This window comes from Fulmarus glacialis, unplaced genomic scaffold, assembly GCF_000690835.1.
Source record: "Fulmarus glacialis isolate BGI_N327 unplaced genomic scaffold, ASM69083v1 scaffold48489, whole genome shotgun sequence".
NCBI lineage: Eukaryota > Metazoa > Chordata > Aves > Procellariiformes > Procellariidae > Fulmarus > Fulmarus glacialis.
The window spans coordinates 1-24,357 of NW_009234847.1; the positions used below are offsets into that span (position 1 = coordinate 1).

Sequence of the window (24,357 nt, forward strand, 5' to 3'; positions counted from 1 at the left end):
GCTCCTTGCCCAGCGCCGCGCCGGAGTGCACCGCCTCCAGTCCAGTGTGGCATTAAGTGCTATGTTATTTTAAACTCCCATTTACTTATTATTTTTTCCCCCCTCCAGCTGGATAAAACACAACGGACTGGAAGCACGGCCAAACCTCACCCTCTTCTTGCAGGAGAAAAGGGGCAGCGTCCCGGCCGCTTCACCCAGGTAGGGGCCGGGCGGGCGCAGCCGGGGCAGGACCCGGTCCCGGAGGTGCTGGCCGCGTCCTCCAGCGAAGGGCAGCGCTAAAAATATTCCCGTTTTATTTGTTTTTCTTTCTTTCAAGGTTCACGATGTTGACAGCTATGTTCTTGGCTGCTCTCATTCTTATTACAGTACATTCGCAGGAAACTGAGGAAACCATAACATACACGGTAAGGTTTAATACAGTTTGAGATAATTGCTGCTTTGCAGGGATTCTTTTCTAAATGACCCTTAAGAAAAACCAAATTTCTTGCCAATGTATAGCATGCAATACAAAGTTCTTTGAGTGTTAACCATAAAATAAGCTGTTCCTGCACTGAAACAGCATTTTAAAGTTGATGTTGACAAGATTGAGCAAAATAGGCTACAACTGCCTGCTCTGAAAAGTTTATCTGTGTACTGAGCTTGATGAGCTGAACAAAATTATGAGGTTTTAATACTTTTTTAAATTCATTTGCATAAAGATAGGGTCCCTAGGACCTTCATTTGAAATATATGGAATTTGACAGATAATTAGGTCAAACATTCTTTTGTGTTTTCTTTTGGATACTTCAAGCTGTTTTTAACAAATGTAAGTACTTCAAAATTCAGTACTCCTAATGAAGCATCTAGGTCCTGGAGTGGTCATAGGACTGTTAGTTTCTGAGCTGGTTTTGAGTAGTAGTTTTGCATGGCTTGATAAAATTGTACAAGAATACTGGAAATAAGTTCTGCTTGTAACCAAGTGATAGGGTAAGAGATTTAAAGGCCTTTTTGTAAGGCTTTTTTTCTTTTAATCTGCTTGTATTCAGTCTTTGGCTTGCATAATGCATGTCATAGAAGGAGTGGCAATTACATCGGCTTGGGCTGGGGAAAAACCCGCATTTTCACATCTGATTACAGTTGTAATCCCTGCAACTTGCTTCATATGGGTGGACCTCTGAATATGTGTACAGACATTAGCGCAATGCCACACAAGCAGAAAATTCTGCACACATGCAAGAAGTTAGAGAACCACAGCCAAAGACTGAGATTGTCTTATACAAGTAATCCCACTGAAGTCAGTGGGATGGCTCAAGCAAGTAAATATTGCAGAGTTGGACCTTATCATAGAAGACGGGGCTCAAAGAATCCTCAAGTGAGCATCAGGAAGTCAGTCATAAAATACTTTAACATTGGACTTTAGAAGCAATAGATTTTTGAAGGTTGGGAGTACTTCTATTTAGAGGCTTCTGTGATTTTTAAGTCCCTATATATAAGTGGAAACTGAAGATCTAAATACCTTTTGAAAATCCAGACTAACATAGGGATCCCACCACCCTCCTTTTCTGCATTTGTTACATGTGGGTTTTTTTAAAAACTAAGTAGCACTTTCTGATAAGCCTACATAGTTCTGTTTATACCAATGGAAAATTTCTAGCATGCATTTCTAGGACTTGGGTTCCTATACTCCATTTTCAAAGTCGTCTTAGCATTTAGGTGCTTCAGTGATCATTAGACTCTAATCATGTAAAACTACTTAACAAAAAAGCTTCGCTTTTGGAAATTTTACTCTTAGGATGCTACTGTTTTTCATGCGTACGTTGTATTCATTTAGGGCCAAATCCTTTTCTATTGTAAAAGTCCCTTCAGCTGCAGTAATAGATGGACTTGGCTCCTTACAGTTAAATAGACAGTACTTCTGTTGTGCATTAACAGGAATTGGGTGATTCAGTAAACGCATGAATTAGCTGTTTTCCTTTGGGTTTGCATTTTCATAGCTACAGTAACTTTGGTGTTGTCAACTCAGCATGTAGTCATTCCTTCAGAGATTGAGAATTGTAATACAATTTGCTGTCCACTTACCCCTTTGGAAGAAAAAGCCTCCAAAGTTACAACTCGCTGCTACATTTGGCAGATCGCTGCTGTCACCTGCAAATGAAGAAAATATTTTCACTCCTAATGCTGAGTCAGTGTCCGTTAGTAACAAGTTCCTCAAAATAACTTGAGGATAGCACATGGAACAAGGGGATCTCAGTATCGGAAGATCAAATTTGTCACTTGTGTAGTTCCTCTGCAGCAGAGTAGTTGCAATAAGATTTAGGTTGCTTGACTGTGACTAATTACATTAGCCGACTCGATTCTTTTTTTCTATAGGGCCATTAAAGTAATATCCGAAGCAGCATAGCATGCATATGCACTTACATAGTAGAGCTCCGTTGATTCATTGATATTTTAAATGTCTCTGCTGCAGTTGGTAGCATTGTGATACTTTGCTAATCAGTTTCTGTAATTGTCACCTGCAATTGAAATTACTGCACTGTAGACAATTTAATGGTTTTGGGCAGAGGAATAATGATGATGCCTACCTAACTGCAGGGCAGAATATTTAAAATTCTTCCTGAAGTTACTAGTCTGCACTGATATGAATAGTTGCTGAGTATAGTCTTGTTTGAATTCTGCAAAGTCTTATTTATGTAAGTAGTCCCACTGTTATAAACTCTAACCGTTTATTGTATGTCTCACAATATAAATTGTTCTTCCTAGACTGCAGTTGCTGGAGTCATGTGATTAAAAAGCATGTGAATGAATTTCCAGCTGTCATGGGATCCTTCCCCATTGCTAGAGTGCTAATGGGGGAGAGGATGAAGTACAAGGGGATAGAGGCCCATCAGTCCCCCTGGGAAACCAGCCCCAGGAATGAAGGATGTTCACCTGTTGGAAGGCAGTGAACAAGATCAAAATTCAGAAAAACTTGCTTCTTTTTCATAAGAAGATTTTCATACTAGTCAGCTGGGTCGGTTCAGAGGTTCATTTATTCCAGGATTCAGCCAATGACAGATGCTTTAAAACAGCATATAGGAACAAGGCAAGGAGAAAGTGATGCTTTTCTCACTTTGTTCCCCAGCCCCAATAAAACCTATGTACTCACAACAAACGATATCTTAGGAACTTCCTGAGATAGAGGCGCTCTCTGTATTTACTTGTTGTTGTTCCTGCATGGCAATGCTGTACCAACAGCCATTTTTCTAGCTTACCAAGGAAATACAAACATTGCATTTCCCTTAGTGTCAAACTCTGAGTTCATTGAAATATGCTTGATTATTTTTTCAAAATAAAGAATCCCGAGTAGCCTAATTTTTTTTTTTTTCTCTATAGCAATGCACAGATGGCTATGAATGGGATCCTATTAGGCAACGGTGCAAAGGTACAGTAAATAATTTTCAAAGACAGACTTGCCATTGGTATTCTTTAAGTATTATCATTACACACCCCTGTTTTGGACAAGGAGGTGTGCTTGCATGTCTCATTGTGTTATTTGTATTAATGGCTGTTGCAGAAGGTTCGACTGTTAAAAGCATGACTTGTGTTGTTGCTAACCACAGATATTGATGAATGTGAAATAGTCCCAGATGCATGTAAAGGTGGGATGAAATGTGTTAACCACTATGGAGGATACCTCTGTCTACCCAGAACAGCACAAATTATTGTAAATGAGCGAGAAGAAGCAGCAGCTGAATCCACTAGTGGTCGAAACAACGTCATTCGACGGACTCCAGCTGATCCTCACCGTGCCCCTCCAAACCCAACTCATCAAATCCAGTGTGCAGCTGGGTATGAGCAAAGTGATCACAATGTGTGCCAAGGTAAGCAAGCTGCTGTATGTTTTACTTTCAAGTATAATTGGAGTGTATGTGATAACAAATCTAATACCTGGAAAATGACAGACTAACTCTTGCATTTAATAGCATATATTGTTGCACCATTAAACTGGACACGTATGCGCTTCCTTAAAATATGTAAATAAAATATATACATGTCGTTATTGTTCAAGGTAACAGAACTTGCAGTTTGTTGCAGCCTTACAGTCTATTCCATCTGTTTCAGCCTAACAAGTAGAATTAATTCTGTTGTCTGTAGATCCTCAAAAAAACCCCTTAATGCAAGTAAGCAACTGTAGTCAAACATTTTGTATCGTATTAAGTATGTCCAGAAGAAGAAGTGCTTTGAAAAAAGTAGGCAACATAGCAAGTCATATTATAGATGATTTCTAAAGATTTGCAAAACTATGTATTTCTCAGTATGTGGATGCTGAATAGAACAAAAATTAACCACATATGAACTTTTGCTTAGACCTGACTGTAATGCAGAGGAATACAGTGTTTTTATTATGTATGATCAAGCAGTAGGAAGCAAACATCTGAACAGCTTGTGCTCTTCTGATCTCTGTGGAAGTAGTTCTACGCAGGCCCTGCCAGCTTACTTCCAGTCATAGTCTAGCCAGTCTCTGAAACTATGGCAATGAAGAGCTTTCATCTGAGTGTACATACACCACACACAGTGCCAAAATTCTCAGGGTATTAGCAGTGTTAATTGTATGCATTCAGGAACCAGACTCACAAGCACTACTGTAAACTAAGACTGTTTCATTTATTATTTTATATAAATAGTTTACTCTTATACTTGCTGAAGTAACAAATGTTTCATCCACTGTTTTGTTTTCTTTCATAAAAACATACTCTATTCCTTGTTCATAAACTTGGTTTTCAAGCACGTTAGTGGGATACCCATGCAAACAGAGGGCAAAACTTGACCCCATGGTTCATCTTTTCCACTTTGTGGCCCATAACAGTATAATCATATAAAATAGTACTTGCGTGACTATAATCAGGGCAAGCTGTAATATACAGTGGTAGTTCCTTTCTCTCTGGTATTCATGTATACAGAACATTATTTATCACTAGTAAGTAAATTCCCTGTCATTCTGAAGCATAGTAATCATCATGGAGGCTGGATAAGTTATTTTTGTAGGCAAAGCCTCAGAGTTGCATTTCTGACTTATCTGCTAATGTTCAACATTTCTGTCACTCTAATTCAAGAATGTCAAGTAAAGAAGCTACCGCAGGAGGTCAGTACCACGATCCCCTTAACCCTGAGCGTTCGCTTAGGGTTATCGAGGGAAAAATCAATGCCAAGGATAGCAAATGTTTTTTTCCTTAGTTTAACGTAGCAAAGTAGCAGCAGAACCAGGAACAGAATACCGGACTCCTGTGTTTGATCCGGCACTCCCTCCTTCAGGTGATGCTGCATTATTGGGCTGGCACTCATCTTCGCTGGTGAATTGCAATCAACTGCGTGTAACAACATTTTTGTTTGATGGAAAATGCAAGTAATGCTAGAAACATTCCAAACATGAACATCACTTTTGCTACAATGGCTTTGGGTGTATAAATCAGGGATAACATAGGAAAGTTTAACCATGTGTAGTACCAATACCTTATATTCCAAATAAAGGTTGAGAGTTAGGGTTAACTTAAGAGACTGACAACTGGCTAAGGTTTTTGTTTTGTTGAGAAGATTGGTGGTGATACATTACTATTATTTTACTCCATGATTTGGCTTCCTGAAACTTGCAACTAAATATTTATATTCAATTCACAAATCTTTGGTTAATTTATAACAACAACTAACTGTTGTTATAGTACCAGAACTTCTTAACTAGCAGACGCACAAACTATGTTGAAATCTTGGGCTTGACTGAATCACAGTTTTGCTACTAATTTCCTCATGCCAAAATTTCAATCTAAATGCAGAAAGCATGGAAATATTAGTGTTTAAAAGCTGAAATGTATTGTACTGAATGAATTCCAGCTGGAAAAGGGGTAGTGGACAGTGTGCTCGAAAGAAAGGATAAAAGACTTTTGGAGCACTTAAAGCAGGCATTCAACTTCATGATCTTCATGCTTTTCACTGCTGAAAATATCTTATAAAAGATAATCTTGATCATCAGTGGTCCCACTGTGGATTTATTTAATTATGGTTAAAAGACTTTGCTATGATAACTGCTTGAGGCTCCTAGGGAGTGTAACTTACACATATAGTCACACTTAAGCTTGTTTTATTGTTTAGTAAATCACATATGAAGTCCAGCTCCTTCTAATTGTTTGCAGATGTATGACATTTTCCTTCCAGTCCAGCAGCACTAAGTATTTTATAACCAATGTGAAAGTGTGGAGACCTCTGTTTAAAACAATAACATGCTCTGAGGAGCTGTATTACTGACATCATACTAGAGTATGAGGGGCCTTCTGTTTTAATAAAAATGTCCACTCCCTTTTTAAACATTGAATAGTGAGGGTATGATAGGCCAAACACACTCATGTTGGTTTCTGTGCTTGGAATAAACACTCATAAATGACACTAGTCCTGTTGGACTTTAAGAGGCTTCAGTGATGTGCTGAGCTGCTTTGCTAGGTAAAGCACGATGCAGCGTGGCCAGATCCTACTTTTATCGACAGGAATGAGAAACATTCAGAGGCGCATGATTCTCTGCACTTCTTAATCCATCAAAACATGACCATATGCCTGAGTTACAAAAGATACTCAATACCTTCTTAGAAAACAAGTGACGACTACAATATTTACCAGTGTTGAGAGTTTTCTGTCTGCAATGCATGCTGTTATTTATTAGAGACCACGTAGCACGTGAATAGCACAGATGGCATGTTGATAGCAAAGCACACTCCTTCAGAAGACAACTCCACGGAAATGACTGCAGTTTCCTATGATATACATCATTTTTATAACTACTAGTGATCAGAAACATGCTTTTGTATAACTGTGTTGATATTAGAAGTATGGGTAGCAAAAATTTCCTAGGAAATTCTTAAGATACTGTACATGAACAGTAAGTGCCAGGAACCCCCAAAACTGATGAAAAGATGAGAGGAGGTTATTCTGGAGGAAGATGTCTTACGTAGAAGATGTACAGAGCGCCGAGTTTTGTGCTTCAACTTAAAACACTTTGACTGTATCTTAAATTCTGAGTTTATGACCTTAACTATTCCCCCCTCTCCCCATCTCTGTATAGTCAGTTCCCACTTCACTGTCACTTCTAAATTTGCCTTTAAGTCAAAGGGCTGCTGAATTGGTCACTAAGGTAGAGTCCCATATGTGGCACCTGCCAGCACTTTCAGGAAGCCGCTCAGATGTTCTGACCTGTCATTGTGAGAGTATCACTCAAAGTGGGAAAAGCAAAAAACAGAGTAAGAAATATTTTTAAGCAAACTACTGAGTTAGCTAATATTCACAGACACTTTTTGCCTGATAAATACATAAATAGCTGCACTCTGTTGCCTGCATACAAGACTGAATTTTATTTCTACTGTGTTGTTAGGCTCTCTGTGATTTGAGTCTGCTCCTATTGAAGTCAAAAGAAAATCACCCAATCAATTCAATTTTGTCAAATCCAGTCTGCAAGAGACTACTAGCTTTTCCTAGAATGTTAATGACACTTGAATGAAAAAAAGACCAAGCAAAGGTACCAAATAACCTGTAAACTTGAGAAGGGAAACAAACTTTTTTTTTGCCTTCCTATCATACTGGCGATAGAAGCAATAAAGTAAGCAAACTTTTTTGCTCCTCAGCTAGATCAGCTTCCTATATTTCTCTAGTCTCCTTATAACCCTTTGTGCTACTGTGACTGTAAAATACAGGGAGGAGAGAGGTTGTAATAAGAGATATCAATGCTTTCTTATATGGAAAAAACAGACACATTTTCCAGATAGTTCTTGCCTAGACTTGGTGGACGTTGGTTGCTTTTTTCCTTCCCTGGGGGACAGGGGGAAGGAATTAACTTGTTTTCTGTGCTGTGGTTATTTTTCCCCTGCAAAATCATTTTAGGGATGTCTTCATTGGTAGGGGTTAGGTTTTTTTTTTTTTTTGTTTAATTTTCCGGTACTTTTCAAAGTAACTTACCATACTCAATGTAGGCTTTTACCTCAAGAAGTTGCCTAAGTGTAAATAAGTTAAATGAGCCTAAATTCTTCTTTTTTTTTTTAAGGAGAGAAGGACAAGGAGAAGCAGTTTATGATGTTTTGTTTCCCATACAGCAATCACTTTATATTTTTTCTATATATGTATCAGGGATGTGCAACTAGCATAAAAAGGACATAAAAATAGGGTAAGTGCAGGTGCACTCAGCCTGGCCCTTTGCAGAACCAGTTCAGGTTGGAGAGTCTGGGTGTGCCTCCGGCAGGGTGCTGCTCTTTGACATTTTGGCTGGGGTGCAGACTGCACTTTTGAAATGCACCTCCTAATGAGCTCCACTTAACGTGCTTTGATTTGCCTCAGTGAGCGGTCTTGGAACATGCAAACAGATCCCATTCAGATGAAACTAAACCTGAAATGCACTGCAGGAGTGCTGCTAATACGCCACAACCACTAACGAGCATTCAGGCTCCAGGACCAGACCAGAGAGAGCCCAGAGACCCTCAGAAATGCATGTACTGGGACATTGGAGCCTCTGTACCAACTTCTAATCTGCTCCAATGGGTCCACACTATTGCTAATATAGACATAACCTAAAATACACCTATAATAGTTTCTTAGGCTGGCCCCAGAAATGTTTTGGGGAGCCTTTTGTAAACTATTACCTGTAGTTAGAAGAGTACGGCATCCTAGGTTTTCCCACTTCTTGTATTTAAGGAGTAATGCTTTCAGGACTGCTTTTAAAAGAGCCCGAGTTGTGACAAGTTTAGTTCCAGAGTTGTTCCTCTCAACAACACAAGACCTGTTTAGTTTGAGGAAAGGATGAGGAGAGAGGCTGTGGTAGAAAAAATAAGGTCTAGTTATCTGGTTTAGGATGCCATTAGTTCATCAAAGTGCTTACTCAGGCACAGTTCGTATGTACATATGTTTGCTGTAGCACTTCAGCAAGTGGAGAATACTTGTTGCCAGCAGTAGCCACCCTAAGAGACTGACCTGGCTACACATGCCATTTGAATACTAATTACTTGGAAAAGCCGTAGGAATTTTGCAGGTCTAAGAGAATCCACAGAAGGATACAAGCTGACATTTTCACAGCTCTTTGTACTGAGTGTTCATAGACGCCAATTAATTTCTTGTACATTTGGGTACATCATGCAGAGATCATCTTTCATCAGCCCATGCTGAACCAATTGTTCAAGCTGTTAATCTGTGAAACCGCTGCATTTTGCTGCTAAGAGCCCTTTCTGGAGCATCTCTTTAATAGCCTTGAGGGACCAGAGGGGAGGTCACAAAAAAAACCATCTTGTTTTGAGGGCCTGAGGGCCTGTTTTTGGGCATTTTCAAAATTTGGCCACTCTGAATCATCTTCCCATCTGTGCTATTTGCACAGCTGTGAGTGTCATGTCAAGACCTTGGATAGATATTCTCTGTTCTGTCTGACCATTTTACTGTTCACATCCATCACAAGCATAAATACTAGCAGCTGCTTTACTTCCTTTAGTTACTTACTGCTTTTCCATTATTCTGACCCCTGCAGGAATATGCTCAGGACGTTGCAGCAAAAGATTCATACCATATGCTAATCACGCTAAGCGTCCTAGATTTAGGCAAGCTTCCGAAAGCTGTATTTACCTTAGCTTCTTGAATTGTGATTATGCAGGCAAGCACTAGACTTCAAGTTTAAGTAAACTCATTAGCAGTTCTCATGGCTTCTTATTCAAGAAAAATGGGATCATACAGTAGTCGCATTGACTGTCATACTTCCAGGTTTGATTTGTTGATTGTAAAGCCTGTTTGCTTGGTAGCTCTGAGGAGGCTAATGTTTTGACAGACAAAACATAGCAAATGTATTCAGAAGGCACATGGCCTGAAAAAAGCCCAAACCTCCAGCCATCTGTCCTCCTTCAGAATTTCACTCTCTAAGCTGGAGGTCTTTTTCATAATGCAATCAGGAATAACACCAGATAGCAAAGGGGAAGAATGTGCTTATGTCTGATCCTGACTGGGCATCCCAGTATACTTGGCACCCCATTAAAAAGCACAGAGTATTTATTTGTCCCTTCAAGGAATTCCCTGTATCTGTTGCAAACACTCAGACACAAGCATCCCAAAAGTCAGTAAACCCTACAAGGAATGATAGCTGTCATCTGCTGCATTCAATAGCATCAGATAGCATAAAACATAATTTGTGGGAGCACAGGCTGGCTTCTGTTCCCTGTTTCAATACCTGCTGTCAATGAATTGTGGTCTAGAGAGCTGCAGTGATACAGAAAGTTTCCCTAGCAGTAACAGCAGTGTGAGAGCATCCTGGCAGCTACTTTTAGCACCCTTCTTGGATACTTCTGTAGCGATACCATTGCCACTTTGTGGATAGATTCTTTCTCCCGTACTTCCATAAAAGAATTATAGCGATGTTCTCAATGTGTTTGCTTTGAGCAGGTCTGCAGTTACTTCATCCTGGACTACTGCATTCTAGTTCTTTAGCCTGCTGAGAAAGGTTGTGTGTTCCTCCTTTCTCCAATTGTTTGCTCAAGGTAATTTTCTCTCAACCAACGCTTTTTTCTGTTTTCAAACCTGATTCCTGCTTCAGATTACTTAGTATATAATGGAAACGCTCTTACCTGTGTTTTATTTTCATTTTTGAAGTTTGGGTTACTGAGTCACCTTTTCTAACCCTAGAACATCTCTAAAGGATCTCAGCATCGCAGGGACACACTTTTTAAAGGTCCAAGACATTTCTTGAGCATCTCTAATGATGGGACACTAATTTAGCAAGCTGGAAAACTAGTTCAAGAGCTGAAGTTCAGAGCTGTTATTTTCCTTATTTTATTCTCTTTCCAAGAGATTTTCTGCATTTCTTTTTCATGCTGGCAAAGGAAGATGATAGCTACTGTTTGTATTTGCCTTTCTCTGTGTGCCAAAATAGTTCCTAAAGGAAGAACAAAGCTTCCCACAAATACAGAAGTGGTCTGTTTGATTCTTCACTGTACCACCTAGTGATGCCTATGTTCCTTTGCATATCCTTTACTAAGGAAAAATACGTGCTGCACTATAGCCAACCACTCTCCATCATTACTTGAATTAATTCAGTATGTTGTTTAGGCTTGCTATTTTGCCGTTTTCGTACCATGAAGGACAATGAGAATATAGTGTTCTAGGACCATACTAGTGAGATACTTTTGGTCTGGTGGAAACCACAATGAGAGTGTAATTTTTGAGTTCAACTTACCAGGTTGCATCTTAAACATTCTGGATATTTTGTGGTATAGTCAACTATTCTTGTACAGCACTCTGTCATGGCAACCCCTTTGTCCTGTATGTGTGTTAACTTCTACTTTTTGTTCATGGGTTTCATGTAAGTTGAGCTTTGCCATCTCCTTTCATTATACTTCAAGAATATTTATTTTCATTTTCCCTCTGTGATGCTTTTTGAGGGGTTTTTTTTGGATTGTCATAATTTATGCATGTTCTATAATACTTAATACAAGATTTAAACATCCTTTTGGCTGAAGGGTTCTTATCAAAGGGAAGTTTGCCATATACCTGTCATAAAGTTCAACTGCTTCTATCCGCAAGATCGGAATAGTAAGATCCCTTCTCTCTGTATGTGACAAGAATATATGGAATAGGTAATCATCTATGTAAGGTTCATGGATAAAAAGCATGATATTTCACAAAGATTATCTCTCTCTTAATCTTTAATTTGCTAAGTTTTGTTTTCATAGCAGCCAGAAAGCAATAGTTTTGGAGAGAAAGCTATTTGCCATAATTCAATACACAGCAAAATTTAACCTGAAAGAACATATTAAATTCACAAGAATCCTGCTTGTACCTTCTTTCATTTACATTTTAACTTTACTAAAAATACAGAAGGGATTTGCAAATTACAAAGCTATGAAGTAGTTTAGCATACATGTTATTATAAAATACCTTTTATGCTCATTCACATTTGTGTTTTATTTGTTGATCTGAAATCATGTTAAAAGTTGGTTCTGTTGTAAGTATAGTGGAGAAATGATTAATTTTTGTTTTGTATAATTATATGGTAAAACCTGTAGCTTTGAAGCTGACAAAAGTTACTAAGAAAACAACATGTGTTACACATTTTTGTAAGCTACAGTGCTAAGAAAAAGTTCTTGAGGCCCAGAAATTAATTAGACCTTTTCTGGCGTAATGTATCCTAATCTCTTAATTAAGCATTTTTAGAACTAGATATTCAATAGACCCTTACCTGTTGCTCTTAGTGAATACCTTAAATTTAAGTAACTTCACCTAACTGAAAAATGCCCCATAACTATTCTGCAGTTAGAAGGTGGGGGGTTGTTTGTTGTTTTGTTTTTTGATGGGGATTTTTTGGTTGGTTGGTTTTAGGGGGGTTGTTTTGGGGTTTTGGTTGGTTGGTTTTTTTTTTTTTTTTACATGACTCTCTTATTTTCATTTCTTACTGTCAAAACACTAGTTTTCAGGAGGTGGGAAAAATAGTACTTGTTTGGTCAAGGATAATGGTGATGACCATAGATGGCTAACCACAGAAATAAGTAAAATTCTTAAATAGGATGATAAAGGATTCAGTGTATGAAGGTGTATCTCCTGGGAAGAATTGTTTACTTTGGGAAGATCTGAATCTTTGTTAACTCTTGATTAAAAAAATTCATGCCTTTGAGTGGACATATCTAGGCATCATTTAAGCCTATTTAAAACAGATCTGAAAAGGAGAAGACATGGCTGAGCTTTCTTTTACAAGCTGAATTTAATCTGGAGTAAACTTCTATTCTAATGCATGACTCAGTATGATAGGAGCAAATCTGACATTGCACTTGAGCATGTTCAGTCCATGCCTGAACAGATGTTATATGTATTTTCCTGAGTACAAACAGAACTTGTTTGAGGATTTTTGTATGCATATGCCTGCACAGGTGGGATTTCTGTTAACAGGTAACTGGTCGAAGTGTGCAATCAAACCTCAATACATAGTGAAAGCAATGGAGAGTATGGTGATTTTAAAGTTTCAAGCCTGAATGGCTTCAGGAATGTTTTTTGTCCATCAACACCAGTAAAATCTTCAGCCTGAATTTTCAAAGTAATTGGTCACTGTCTACCCATTAATCTTTTCTTTCAAAAAGATGGTCTTTATAAAGGAGAACTGGCCTTCTGCTGGCCTCTGAGTAAATAATCATCTCATCTGCTTCGATATTATTGACACCTAAATTCCACTACCAGCTGTAACTTGCACAAAAAGAAAACCTTTGATAAGTCAGATTGCTGTGCAAAACTGGTGTTTATACGAAGATTTAGAAGTTTGTTTTTCAATAATTAAAATTCACAAGAGTTAAAGAAATCCAGGGAAAAAAGATAAGACAGCTTATGGGATGAAAAAATACCGTGATGCCAGAAAAACAGTAAAACGGACAATCAATTACTGCATGTTTCTCAGCATTAGCAAGTTAAAAAGAAATCCTTATCAAATACTGCAATAGGTGCCTATTCTAACAGAATTAGTTAGAACTGGAAAATGCAAGGACTTTTGACAGGTAACAATTTTCTGTATGGTTTTAAAGAGGTTGCGAATAAGCTAACATTTAATAAAAAACTTGCACAGAGAAAAGGAATAAAACATGGCAAAGGCAGCAGAAATTTAAGTGTCATGTTAGCTGACTTGACCTAGCTTATCAGAAAGATGGAAAAAGCAACCTCTTTCTTGTCTAGACTTACTTAGTGGAGAATTTTGGATATCTGGGCTGCATTAGAAAAGAGCTGGAATTAAATACACATTTAGAAGCAACAAATACAGTTCAGTATTTGGAGAAGGTTCATCTAAGTTGATAAAGATAGCATCATTTCAAGAAATAGATATCTTTGTCAAGTGCCTTTAAAGAAAAATAGTTACCAAGTTCTACATCAATTTTGAAACCATTTTCTTTTGCACCTGCATTACCAGATCTTACTTGCATTTTTATATGTTGTAGTATTTAAAGCACTTTCTCAGTAGATGAATTTGTTTTCAAGGGACTTTCTTATCAGGAACAAGTTTTCCACATAGCTTTTAGATTATAAACGTGAACAAGATAAAACAATGTATTGCCTGTCACACTTAGGGCTAGTTAAAAGCAGTAATATTTCAATAGGCAGTGTTGTCATTAGTGCATAGTCACATCAGAAATAAGCAATGCTTTGGAGCACCCACTGATCTGCCCCCCTAGGCTGTGGAAGATACCTTGCTTTATTCCTCCCACGAGTTGTTGGAGACTAAATCAGGAAAGTGTGCAGAATCCAAAAGTCATTCACATTTCCCAGGGGTAAAGAAAAAACACATTCTTATCTGAAGTCATTCTGCTTGCATTTACTCTGCATCTAGATCTTCCTCAGTCTTATCTGTCTTAATTTGAAGGATCAAGACAGATCTTTCCAGCTCACTCTTTGTATGTTACTTGAGTAGAAATGAAGTTCAGAATAAAGTAAAGATATTGCCGACACTTCTAGGCCCAGTATTTTTTACCCAGTGCAGAGGACACTGTGCAAGCAGATGAAAATGACAGTCTTAAGTCAGCAACATTGTACTGGTCGAGCACCTCTTGGGCTGCTGGGCTTGCAGAAGCAGGAGAACATTACAGCTCAAATGAGCCTGAGTTGGAGAGGAGTTATAACCATCCTCCTGGTACGGCTGATGCACTGCAAAAGTTGGGTGCAGGAGAAAACCACCAGTTTTTCCCATCATAAACACCATTTGACCATTGTTTAAACAATCCAGAAAATGTAATCATAAGTTTTAATCCATTATTCAGTATGTGGCAAATGATTATTTTGGGGAGGGGGCTGCTTTTTTGTGTGTTCCAAGATAAAGTATTCCTCTATCAAAAGGCTCTATATGCCTATAAAAGGGAAAATTCTCCATTTCTAGAAGACACCTTTATGAAAAGGTTGCTTCATTACGTATTTAAATCAAATGTTCTCTCCATTATGATTACTCTCAAATTGCAGTATTCACCATTAAGAGAATCTCTTCCTTACTATGTATGCAGATTTATAAGGCTCCAGGCATCTTTGAAATAAATTGAAAGCACAGCCATGTAATAAAGCCAAAACCAGAAACTAGCCAAGGAGATCCACCCAGCAACACCCTCGAACACCCTCAGCCTCTTCCCCTAAGCACAGCTTTAGAGCACTAGTCTTGATCTTGTCTCCGCTTTCTCCACCCTCGTGAAAGCTTCCTGGGGGATTCCCCAGCTAGGAGAGAAGCCGGAGCTATGCGAGTGGCTGTTCGTGATGCAGAAACAGTTCACTTGCTTGATTTTCTTACCTATCAAATACTATCATAAGGAGTGAGGCTGTTTGCAATACCGGTCAGCCCATTTCAAGGGGAATATTGCAAAATAAGAGCAGCTCACAGCAGGAGAAAGCAACAGTTAGGGGATGAGGAGAGATTTTAACAACTGAGAAAAAGAGATGAGTGTGGCAAAACTATACAGAAATAATGAGGGGGTTGGAGAAAGCAGACTTGCAACTGCTGTTTCCCACTTTGAAACACAGCAATTCAAAACTTCATTTATGATGCTGAAAGGTGATACAGTCAGAGGACCCCAGAAAAGGAAACGCTTCCTGAACTCACTGCTATAGGATATGAGGCCAACAATTTAAGAATTTAATTAAACAAAGGTCTGGACATTTTATACAGTGCGACCAGAAGTTAAAAAGAACAATTTTTGAAAGGGATAACAAACCTAATTTATGTGTTTAAGGCAATCTTTAATTATTAAAGAATGTCAGGATGGGGTTAATTGTTGGAAAGTAGATTGGCAATATCTGTACCCTTCTGAGGTATCTCATGCCCAATTTGAGAAACCACTGTGCGTTAAGTTTTCCATCTTTCTGTGTTTGGTGACTGCTACCTGCGGACTGAGCATAAATCACATTCCTCAGAGCTTTGATTAATCGGTCTGGTGGACATCAGATGTTCAGTATTGTAATGGAACCATTCCCTGCCCTACAAGCTGCAGAAGGTTGAGACTTTTTTTTTTTTTTTAAGAGAGCAAACCAGTGTAATTCTGTTGAAAGTTAAAACCATTGGGAAATTTAGACAAAAATTTCTGTAATTCTGACAAAGTGATGTATAAATTATCTGATCCGAGTGTTAGCAATTTAAAACTTTTCTATATCGAAAAGAAATCAGGTATTAATATCAGAACATTTTCATCATAGGAATCAGTTTGTTATTGTGGGGAAAAGCATGCAATATTGAAATTCAGTGACATCATTTCATACTGCCACAGCTTTCAGGGGCCTTCTTTAGGCTCCATTCTTCTGGACAACGTATGCATGTAGAAGGAAATCTGTCATGCTCTGAACAGCTTAGTGGTGCAGGCCTTTGCATACCTTAAGCAGCACACACTTTGCACAAAACTATTGCTGTGTTTAGTATTGTATTTGGGACAAAAGCAGCAGCAGCAGCTTATATCATTCTTTGCATCTGTCATGTCCAACCTAGCCAAAAACCGGCCTCAGCAAATTCTGGCTCGTAGATGCTGTGGGAGCCCCGGGGGCTCCATACACATGCCTCATCTGTGACCAAACAGGGGCTAAGGAGCCATTTCACAGCGCCTTGTCCTCAGGGTGGAGTCACACTCCTACAACAGCTATGATCATTAGGCTGAAAGCAAAATATTAAAGAGACCAAAGGGACCAATTGGGATTTTCACAGACTGAAAGGCCGCTCAGGGGGTTCAGCCAGAAAGAATGATCCTAAGTGTCTAAAAATATGAAAAAAAGCAAAAAGGCGACACAAAACATGTTTTTTAATTTGGCCGTAACGTTTCAAGTGGGACAGCCATGGGATCTGCCTGGATCAGCTCAAGACCATCTTTGCAGAACACCGCAGAAGCTCACGCAACACACCAACTAACACACACTTCAGCTTTATGGCATAAAGTTACAGAACCGTCCCTGTCACACAAATTCAGATTCAAGACAGCATTACTGTCCCATTGGGATGCAATTGGGATGGGCTGAGTAGAGAGCCCTTAAAAACTGGAATGATAATATGCAGGTTTTTCCATTCCTGTCATTTGTCCTTAATTTGAAAAATTAAATGCTTATGTCTCATTGTTAACTATTCTTAGCACTAATTTCACAATTTAGCCCAGTGATGCCCAAATGGCTTCCTTACAGGTTGTTTTTTTTTCATCAGTTCACAGCTGTCCTGAATTTATTTAGTTTGGTGCTTAGGTTGCATAAAAAAAGTTTTGCGACTCAGCCTCCATAAATGTTTTAATCAGAGACCTCACTTGAGTCAACTACTACCTGAAGAACACTATCTGTAAGAAGTCATAGGAAAGAAAGGTAGTACAGTTCTCCATTCTGGTTAATAGCTTAGAGTATATTTACAGCATCATAGAATAATTCAGGTGAGAAGGCACCTCAGGAGGTCTCTAGTCCAATATCCTGCTCAAAGCAGGGTCAGCTCTGAGATCAGACCCTCAGACCGGGGAGGTTTATCCAGTCAGGTCCTGAAGACCCCTGTGGATGGAGAGTGCACAACCTTTCTGGGCAACCTGTTCCACTTCTTGACTGCCCTAATGGTGAAAAAGGTTTTCCCTTATATCCAGTCAGAACCCCTCCTTTCAATTCACCCTAGATTGATAAGAGGCAGACAAAAGAGATGTGCTAAAGATGCAGACTTTCTCTTCCCCCCGCTTCATTTTTCAAGCTCCTTTGCATTGGTCCCTCAGTTTTACTTATCAAACTATTTAGAATTATTTATTATTTCAATGGCTGTAGCACAGATTGGGTACCAGTCACCAGTGAAAGTTTCCTTCTGGAAGGCACTGTATGCACCGATGCAGCAAAAGCACTCATCTGAGAAAGCCTTCCATCCTCATACTTCTAAACATTTGGCTTGCATTCCTTCTTTACTCTATTTTCTTCAACAAAATTTAAAAATATACCTTCTTGGGTTTTACCTACTGCTAAGACTATTTCTTACTGTACTTTTCAGAACTGAAATTTTTATAAAACTGCTGTATTTATGAGAAAGACTGGTTTGTTTTCTTACAAAGGGTGAAGGTGAGGAAGTGCTTTCCATAAGGGAAAGTAACACAATTCTGGGGCAGCCCTGACTAGCACAACCATTCTCATGGAAAGCAGCCTAGCTAGTGAGAAGCTGCTGAATGTCATTCCCAGCCTCCTGTGGCCCAACTCTTCCTACAAGTCAATCTCTGCAGCTTTTTCAGTTTCAGATTGTAAAAAAAAAAAAAAAAGCTAATATCAATGTGTATCCACAAACCAGGAAAAAACATCAAGTTCACTGATCAGTGTCTATGCTACTTAGAATGCAAAGCTCTGAATAAACGCAAAGATATATTCATAGCTAGTGCCCACCAAACTTCTTGAAGTACTGAAAGTGTATCAAGACTGATTGTAACAAACAAAACCACTGCTTACACTTTGAGGTGTCATATTAAGACACGTTTAATTGTGTTCCAGCATTTAAAGCACATGCTTGGATCCCAGCAATTTCCCTGACATCTTTGCACATGCCTACACTTACACAATTACTTAATGCTGTCCTGAATAGGAATGCTGTCCTGAATTAGTCCTTCACCTTGTTGCTAGGAACTTTTATTTTAAAAACCTTAAACCTTCACTAAAAAACTTGCCAGAGCAAGCCTGCAATACCAAGCGCAGACCGAGCCTATTCATGGGTGGGTAGAAAATGCTTGAAAGTATAGGAGGGAGTAGCCTTGATCTGAAGAACAGTGCTGTTTACTCAGCTTGCAGTTACATTGCTGGGACATAGTTTTCAGATAATTCTGCAGAGTATCCCAGCTTGTCTCACATCTAGCAGTGCTGTCCCTTTTAGATACTCTCCACGTCATTTTTGTGTCTATTTAATTCTTTATTCTCTCTTCCTCTTTACTTAAACTGGCAACAAGTGCCAAAAACTGACTGAAAACAGCAATTCACACTGTGAGCCTGGATAAATTACTATACAATTAGCAACATTGCAACGCGAGTTTCAAAATGTTAATGAAATAAAGCTGCTCCTTTAGGAAACTAGATACTTTACAGTTTATGATTTATGGTGACTCTAAATAGGATTGTGAACAGTTTACAGTGCCAGATAAAAAAAATACTGTCACTTTTACTAACTAGATACTTCATGCCACTTCTGTAGGAAGTGATGCCTGGCTTAACTAAAATAATCATCATCTCAATATCCTCTCTGTAATATCTTATGCCTTCTAGAAATTGAATTGCAAAATTGTTATGATCTGAAAATCAGATACACTTTCTTCATTATGAGGAGCAGAATGATGCAGAGGACATGACTGGTTTGGGACAGAATGACACGTAGCTGCATGGTCACAGAGAGTTCTTTCCATGAACTTCTCAGATTCATTTTCTGGCTCGAGAGGTTTTGCTCTCTTCTACTGGACATTTCAGGCAAGCACACGTACATGTAATAAGTATAAGGCCTTATGCAGTAAATAAAAATTACTGCACAAATAAGAGTAATAATAAATCAAGCCCAAGAGTTTTAGGTCAATATGCAGAATTAACCTATTTACTGAACATTCTGTAGATAAGAGATCATTGTTCTTTGCTTTGAAAAGATTTCTGTTTTAAATATGTATTCAGCCGTTACTTATCTATTATGCTTTGCTTCCTTTTTATTTTCCTTTCATTGAAAATGAGACCTAGCTCCTTAAAAATCATTTGGATTTGATCCTAAAACACATTGAACACTTCCCAGTCCTTTTGAAAATAATAGGATACAAGAACTTTCATGACTTATTTTCATTTCTCTGAGGTGTTTTTGAAACCTTGAAATCAGTTCAGAAGATCCTATCATGTTATTATCTGAGACATTGCATTTCTTTTCTTTTCTATTGATCTCTTTGCCTGTCCATGAAGTCTCCAAAGCATACTAATAGTCTGTTAGATCCTAAATAAGTTTAGATACAGATCTAGCTACAGAGGATTTTCAGCTAACTGCTAGAAACCAGTCTTGTCCTTGGTCTTCCACCAGTGTTTTGCATATTTATTGGTAGCATCTGATTAATTAAAACCAGCCTCTAAATCAATGGAGTTGCTTAGGTGCTGTATATGGGAGTTTTTCAAGCTACTTAAGCATATGTGTTTACAGTTTGTTAAAAAACTTCCCCTCCTCTTCAGTAGTCCCTGTCTGGAAATCTTTTCTTTTGCAAAAGCTGTTAAAAATCTTTACAGGCCACAAATATCATTACCTACCAGACTGGTTCTTGCTATGCTTTGAAATCCTCCACTCTCTCCTCTCTTAGACTATAGGCTGTTTGAAAGTGGCACTGTCTTTTGGTTCAAGTTTGCATATCAGCAGAACAGTGGAATTCTTATCCATGATGAGGGCTTCCATAAGCCAACAGCACGGAGAAATACAAGTACCATGTTAGACCTCTTAAGCTTACACAATAAATTTGAAGTTGATTAGTCTGGGAGAAGGCTTAATGTTGCAAACAGTGGTTTGGGTTATTCAAGCTAACAAAAATCATAGTAGCATAAATAGTAATAGGATTGGTAAAATTATGAAAACACTTATTTTAAAACACTTTCGCTTCAGAATTTTAAGCAATTCTCCCCCTTATCCTATCGGTAAGAAATTAATGTGTTTGTAGATGTTTACTTTTCCTCCACTATAAATAGACCATCTCACTGATACTTAGATACATATCTCCTAGCTTTACCTTTTAATTCTATTCTTTGCTTTTGGCATTAATTACTTTGATATAATTAGTCTCCCCTAGATTCATCTTCTGTCAGTTCATCTCTTGCCTCATCAGTTATTGGAAGATAGCATTTCATGAAGAAAGAGCCACTAGACTTTTTTTTTTTTTTACCATCCAGCAGATGAATGAGCATGGCATGGACTTTCTCCCTGAAGTACACAGCTGCAAAGCTGAGTGGACAATCAATCATACTGGAATTAAATCCATCTGGAAGGCATTTGAGGCAGCAAGACATCTATGAAAACTTTGAGTGTGATTGACAGCTTTTTCCAATAGCTTTGATGGAAGTCTAAATTGAGAAATCTCTTCTCCCATCCTGCAAGAATTTATGAGCAAAATTTATTTTGACCAACCAATATTGGCCAGTATTCAACAGCATATGAGGCCCTTATGTTCCCCTGTAGGCTTGCACTCATTAGTTAACCTCTGCAATGGTCATGGAAAGGATAGATTAGATTTTAATCAAACATTTATGACTGTCTACTTAGAGCTAGAGGCAACTGGGCAATGAAACAGTTATGCTGAGCAATGTACTGATAATGTTCTGGGCATCCCCCAGAAATGCCAAGATGCAGACAGGCTACATATCCTTGGCAATTAGCTCAATTTGCAAGAAAATCGAAATCTGGGACCTTGTGCCTTTTAAAGAGGGAATGGAATAGACTGAAAACCAAGCAAAATACCTCCTGAAAAAGATGAAGAGAAGGAAGGGCCTCAATGCTGCCTTTTCAGGAAGAACGGCTAAAGCTTCCCACTCATCTTTCTTCCTGGAGCCAGGAGCTAGAGAAACATCTCATGCCACAAAGTGTTAAAAAACTTGTCCCACGAATCTGTCAGGGCCTGTTCCTTCCCTTCCCCATGTTAGCCACAAAGCCGATTCCTATTTATTCCTGCAGGCCTCTGGAGGCAAAAAGCCTGGTTTGGATGGGCATCTGTACTAACAATTGTCCCACAGCAGATCTCCTTTTACATGCGTACTAGGCTCCGTGCTGCTGGTGCTTTTTAATGCCTGCCAGTGAGCCAGAGCCAAAAAACTTACCTGACATTGAGCAACTGCTAATACTGGTGTTCCACTTTGAGGACTGAAATGGTTAATTCCTCAATGTCCTTGGCTATACTGCCTACTTAACATCAACATATTCCGGGGAGCGCCCACACTTTGTCACAACCACAAATAGTTTCAAAAACAACAATTTTCTTTAATTTGGTTGTAAACTACTCTTTCAGGAATTTCATCAACTTGCACAGAGTAGAAGGGATTGTCAGAGGAGCTTCTTGTCCTTTCATGACCATCTTGCAAAAGCTGATTTTCTCACCAAACTGTGTTTTGACAAAGTGTGTTTCTCTCCCAGTGCTCACTTACCTGTGTTCTGTACATTTTAAGATCGTCTCGAGACTTGCACAGTGCCGTATCTATTTTAGATTGTTTTTATTGGCAACTAATGTATACTACCATGCACCCACGTGAACAAAATTACAGAGCCCAGACAACTTTTGTACAGAGTTCCTTTGGCCACAGCTTCTCTGTGGGTTTCATTTGGCAGAAGTGATATCAAGCAGAAGTCTTTCCCTCAGCTTCTGATGTAAACTAAAATACACCTTATAAATAGAAAATACAGGCACTGAGAGCAGTGCCTTTGGGCAAACAGCCACCTTTGGGCTATGGGAAAAATTCAGTTAGATATGATTCATAAATATAATGAATAGGGTGCCATAAACTTGCTTTGCTCTTCACAAACAAAGGCACATTCTCTGCCTTGAAAAATTAGAAGGGCAGAACCCAGAGGAATAGGAAAAGAAAAACAGGAGGAAAGTAAAAGTGGGAGATTTAAGGGGGAGAAGAAAAAATGTGGGCTTGAGTTGTCAGAATAGAAAGTATAATTTTGACAACTATCAAACAATGCACGGAGTAAAACAAGGGGCTTTGTTAGGCACTGAATCCCTCTGCATCTCACTTCTGATGAGCTCCAGGTTTAATTTTGCAAAATTTGAAGTGTACTACATTTCAGAAAGAGGTTAGTTTGTTCTTTAAGCTCTAGTTTAGTTGAAGGCTCCTATTGATTACAGCTGGAGCTGGATCAAGCTTGTGCTGACTGTGTTCTCCTGGCAGACTCTCATTTGTAAATACCTTTCATCTCATCCAGCAGTGATAATGATGTGCTTAGATGATGTGGCAGCAATTATTTAGCTGCTGCGTTAGGTTTTCTACTTGATGCTAGCCAAGTACCCTAAAGTCAGACCATAGAAAGGGATGCTTACATTTCATTAAATCTTATGATTTCTTCCCAAAGAAATTGTAACAGCTCTATTGTAGTTTAAGTAGTCATTTCTTTCTTCACTCTCACTGACAAATTTGGAAGCAAAAGGCCCTATTCCACCATATTTAGCAAGTTTAAACATGTTACAAATAACCTTGTTATCTGATAGCACACCCCAAAGGAAAACCCCTCAAAATTTCCATTTTCCCAGGTTTCTGAGCATCCTGTCTACTAACCAAAGACGAAGCAGAAAAAAGGGGGCGGGGTAGGCCTTGGTTACTCTCTGAATGGATTTACACACTTGCTTAATACTGTGTAAATACTGGAAAATAAAGCATGGATCTTGTCAAACTTAAGAACTTAGCAAATATGGAGCATTAGAAACAGCACTAATAGCAAATAGAGCTGACGTATCTACTGCCAAGTCAGTGAGAGATCCCACGTCCTGCCTGGCAATCAGTCTAAATACATCCTTTCTCCCACTTCATGTGACCTTTTCAGGGCAGCAATGTTGTGCGTTAGTTTAATATTTTAAAACTGGAACTTTACTGGTATTTGGCCTACTTTTTTCTATTTATTTTCTAAACAAATGATAGCCACTCCCTTCTCAAACTAACCTCTTAAGCTTCGCCAGAAGTCTGTGAAGATCACAAGGTATAAAAAAAAAAATAATCACATGCTCAAGCAAACAACAGCAGGTTGCTCCATTTCACCATCCCAACAGCCCGGCAAGCAGACTTCAGGAGTACTCTACTTACTCTAGGAAACACTGCCGAAATCTCATTTTCAGTGAAAAGTGCCAGGATTATGGTAGCACAGCATCTATTCTGAGGCAAACCCATGTAACTTCCCAGCCAAAGACCAGGGGAAAAAAAAAAAAAACACCACCCAAGAAAAGCTGTCCCAATTGCTACTTCTACTTGATTGCTTAAAGGCAGCTGGGAAGTCAGATCCTTAGCCTGAGAGCAGAGTCAATCACAATTTTAAGGCAAAGTAATTTTGGAAGAAAAAATAGCTCTCTCTTCCCAAGGAAACTTCTGGTTTTTAAAACATTAGTTTTTATTTATTACTGGCTCATTGAAAGAACAAAGTATTTTTTGGTGTCTTTTTTCTTTTTTTGTTCCTAAACACAGAAAAAAACATGGCTAAACCCCAGAAAAATCTTAGTTTGGGGCCAAAAATAATTTTCAGTTTTAAGATTTTTTTTTTTTGTCAGGTTTTTGAAAGAACAACAAATACTTCCCAAGCACCACTCCAGCTTACAATCTTCAGTAGACTGCACACCCTCAAACTTACTTCAGTTACCCTTCTTGTCCATCCCCGCTTTGCCCACAGCCCACCATAGCCTCCCGTGGGCTCATGTCTTGCTCTCACCATGTCCC

At 38.7% G+C, this 24,357-nt stretch overlaps 1 protein-coding gene across 1 annotated transcript in view; it reads left to right on the forward strand.

Annotated features, from left to right (window-relative positions):
• Nucleotides 1-323: 323 nt before the first annotated feature.
• The window catches only part of LOC104082587 (EGF-containing fibulin-like extracellular matrix protein 1), a gene marked incomplete at its 3' end in the record, with an annotated part of 39,650 nt that continues 15,616 nt past the window's right edge, over nt 324-24,357 (forward strand). The window contains exons 1-3 of the mRNA XM_009585776.1: nt 324-404; nt 3,352-3,400; nt 3,579-3,839. Of these exons, the coding sequence (XP_009584071.1) occupies nt 324-404; nt 3,352-3,400; nt 3,579-3,839 (391 nt within the window). The remainder of the gene's footprint in view (nt 405-3,351; nt 3,401-3,578; nt 3,840-24,357) is intronic.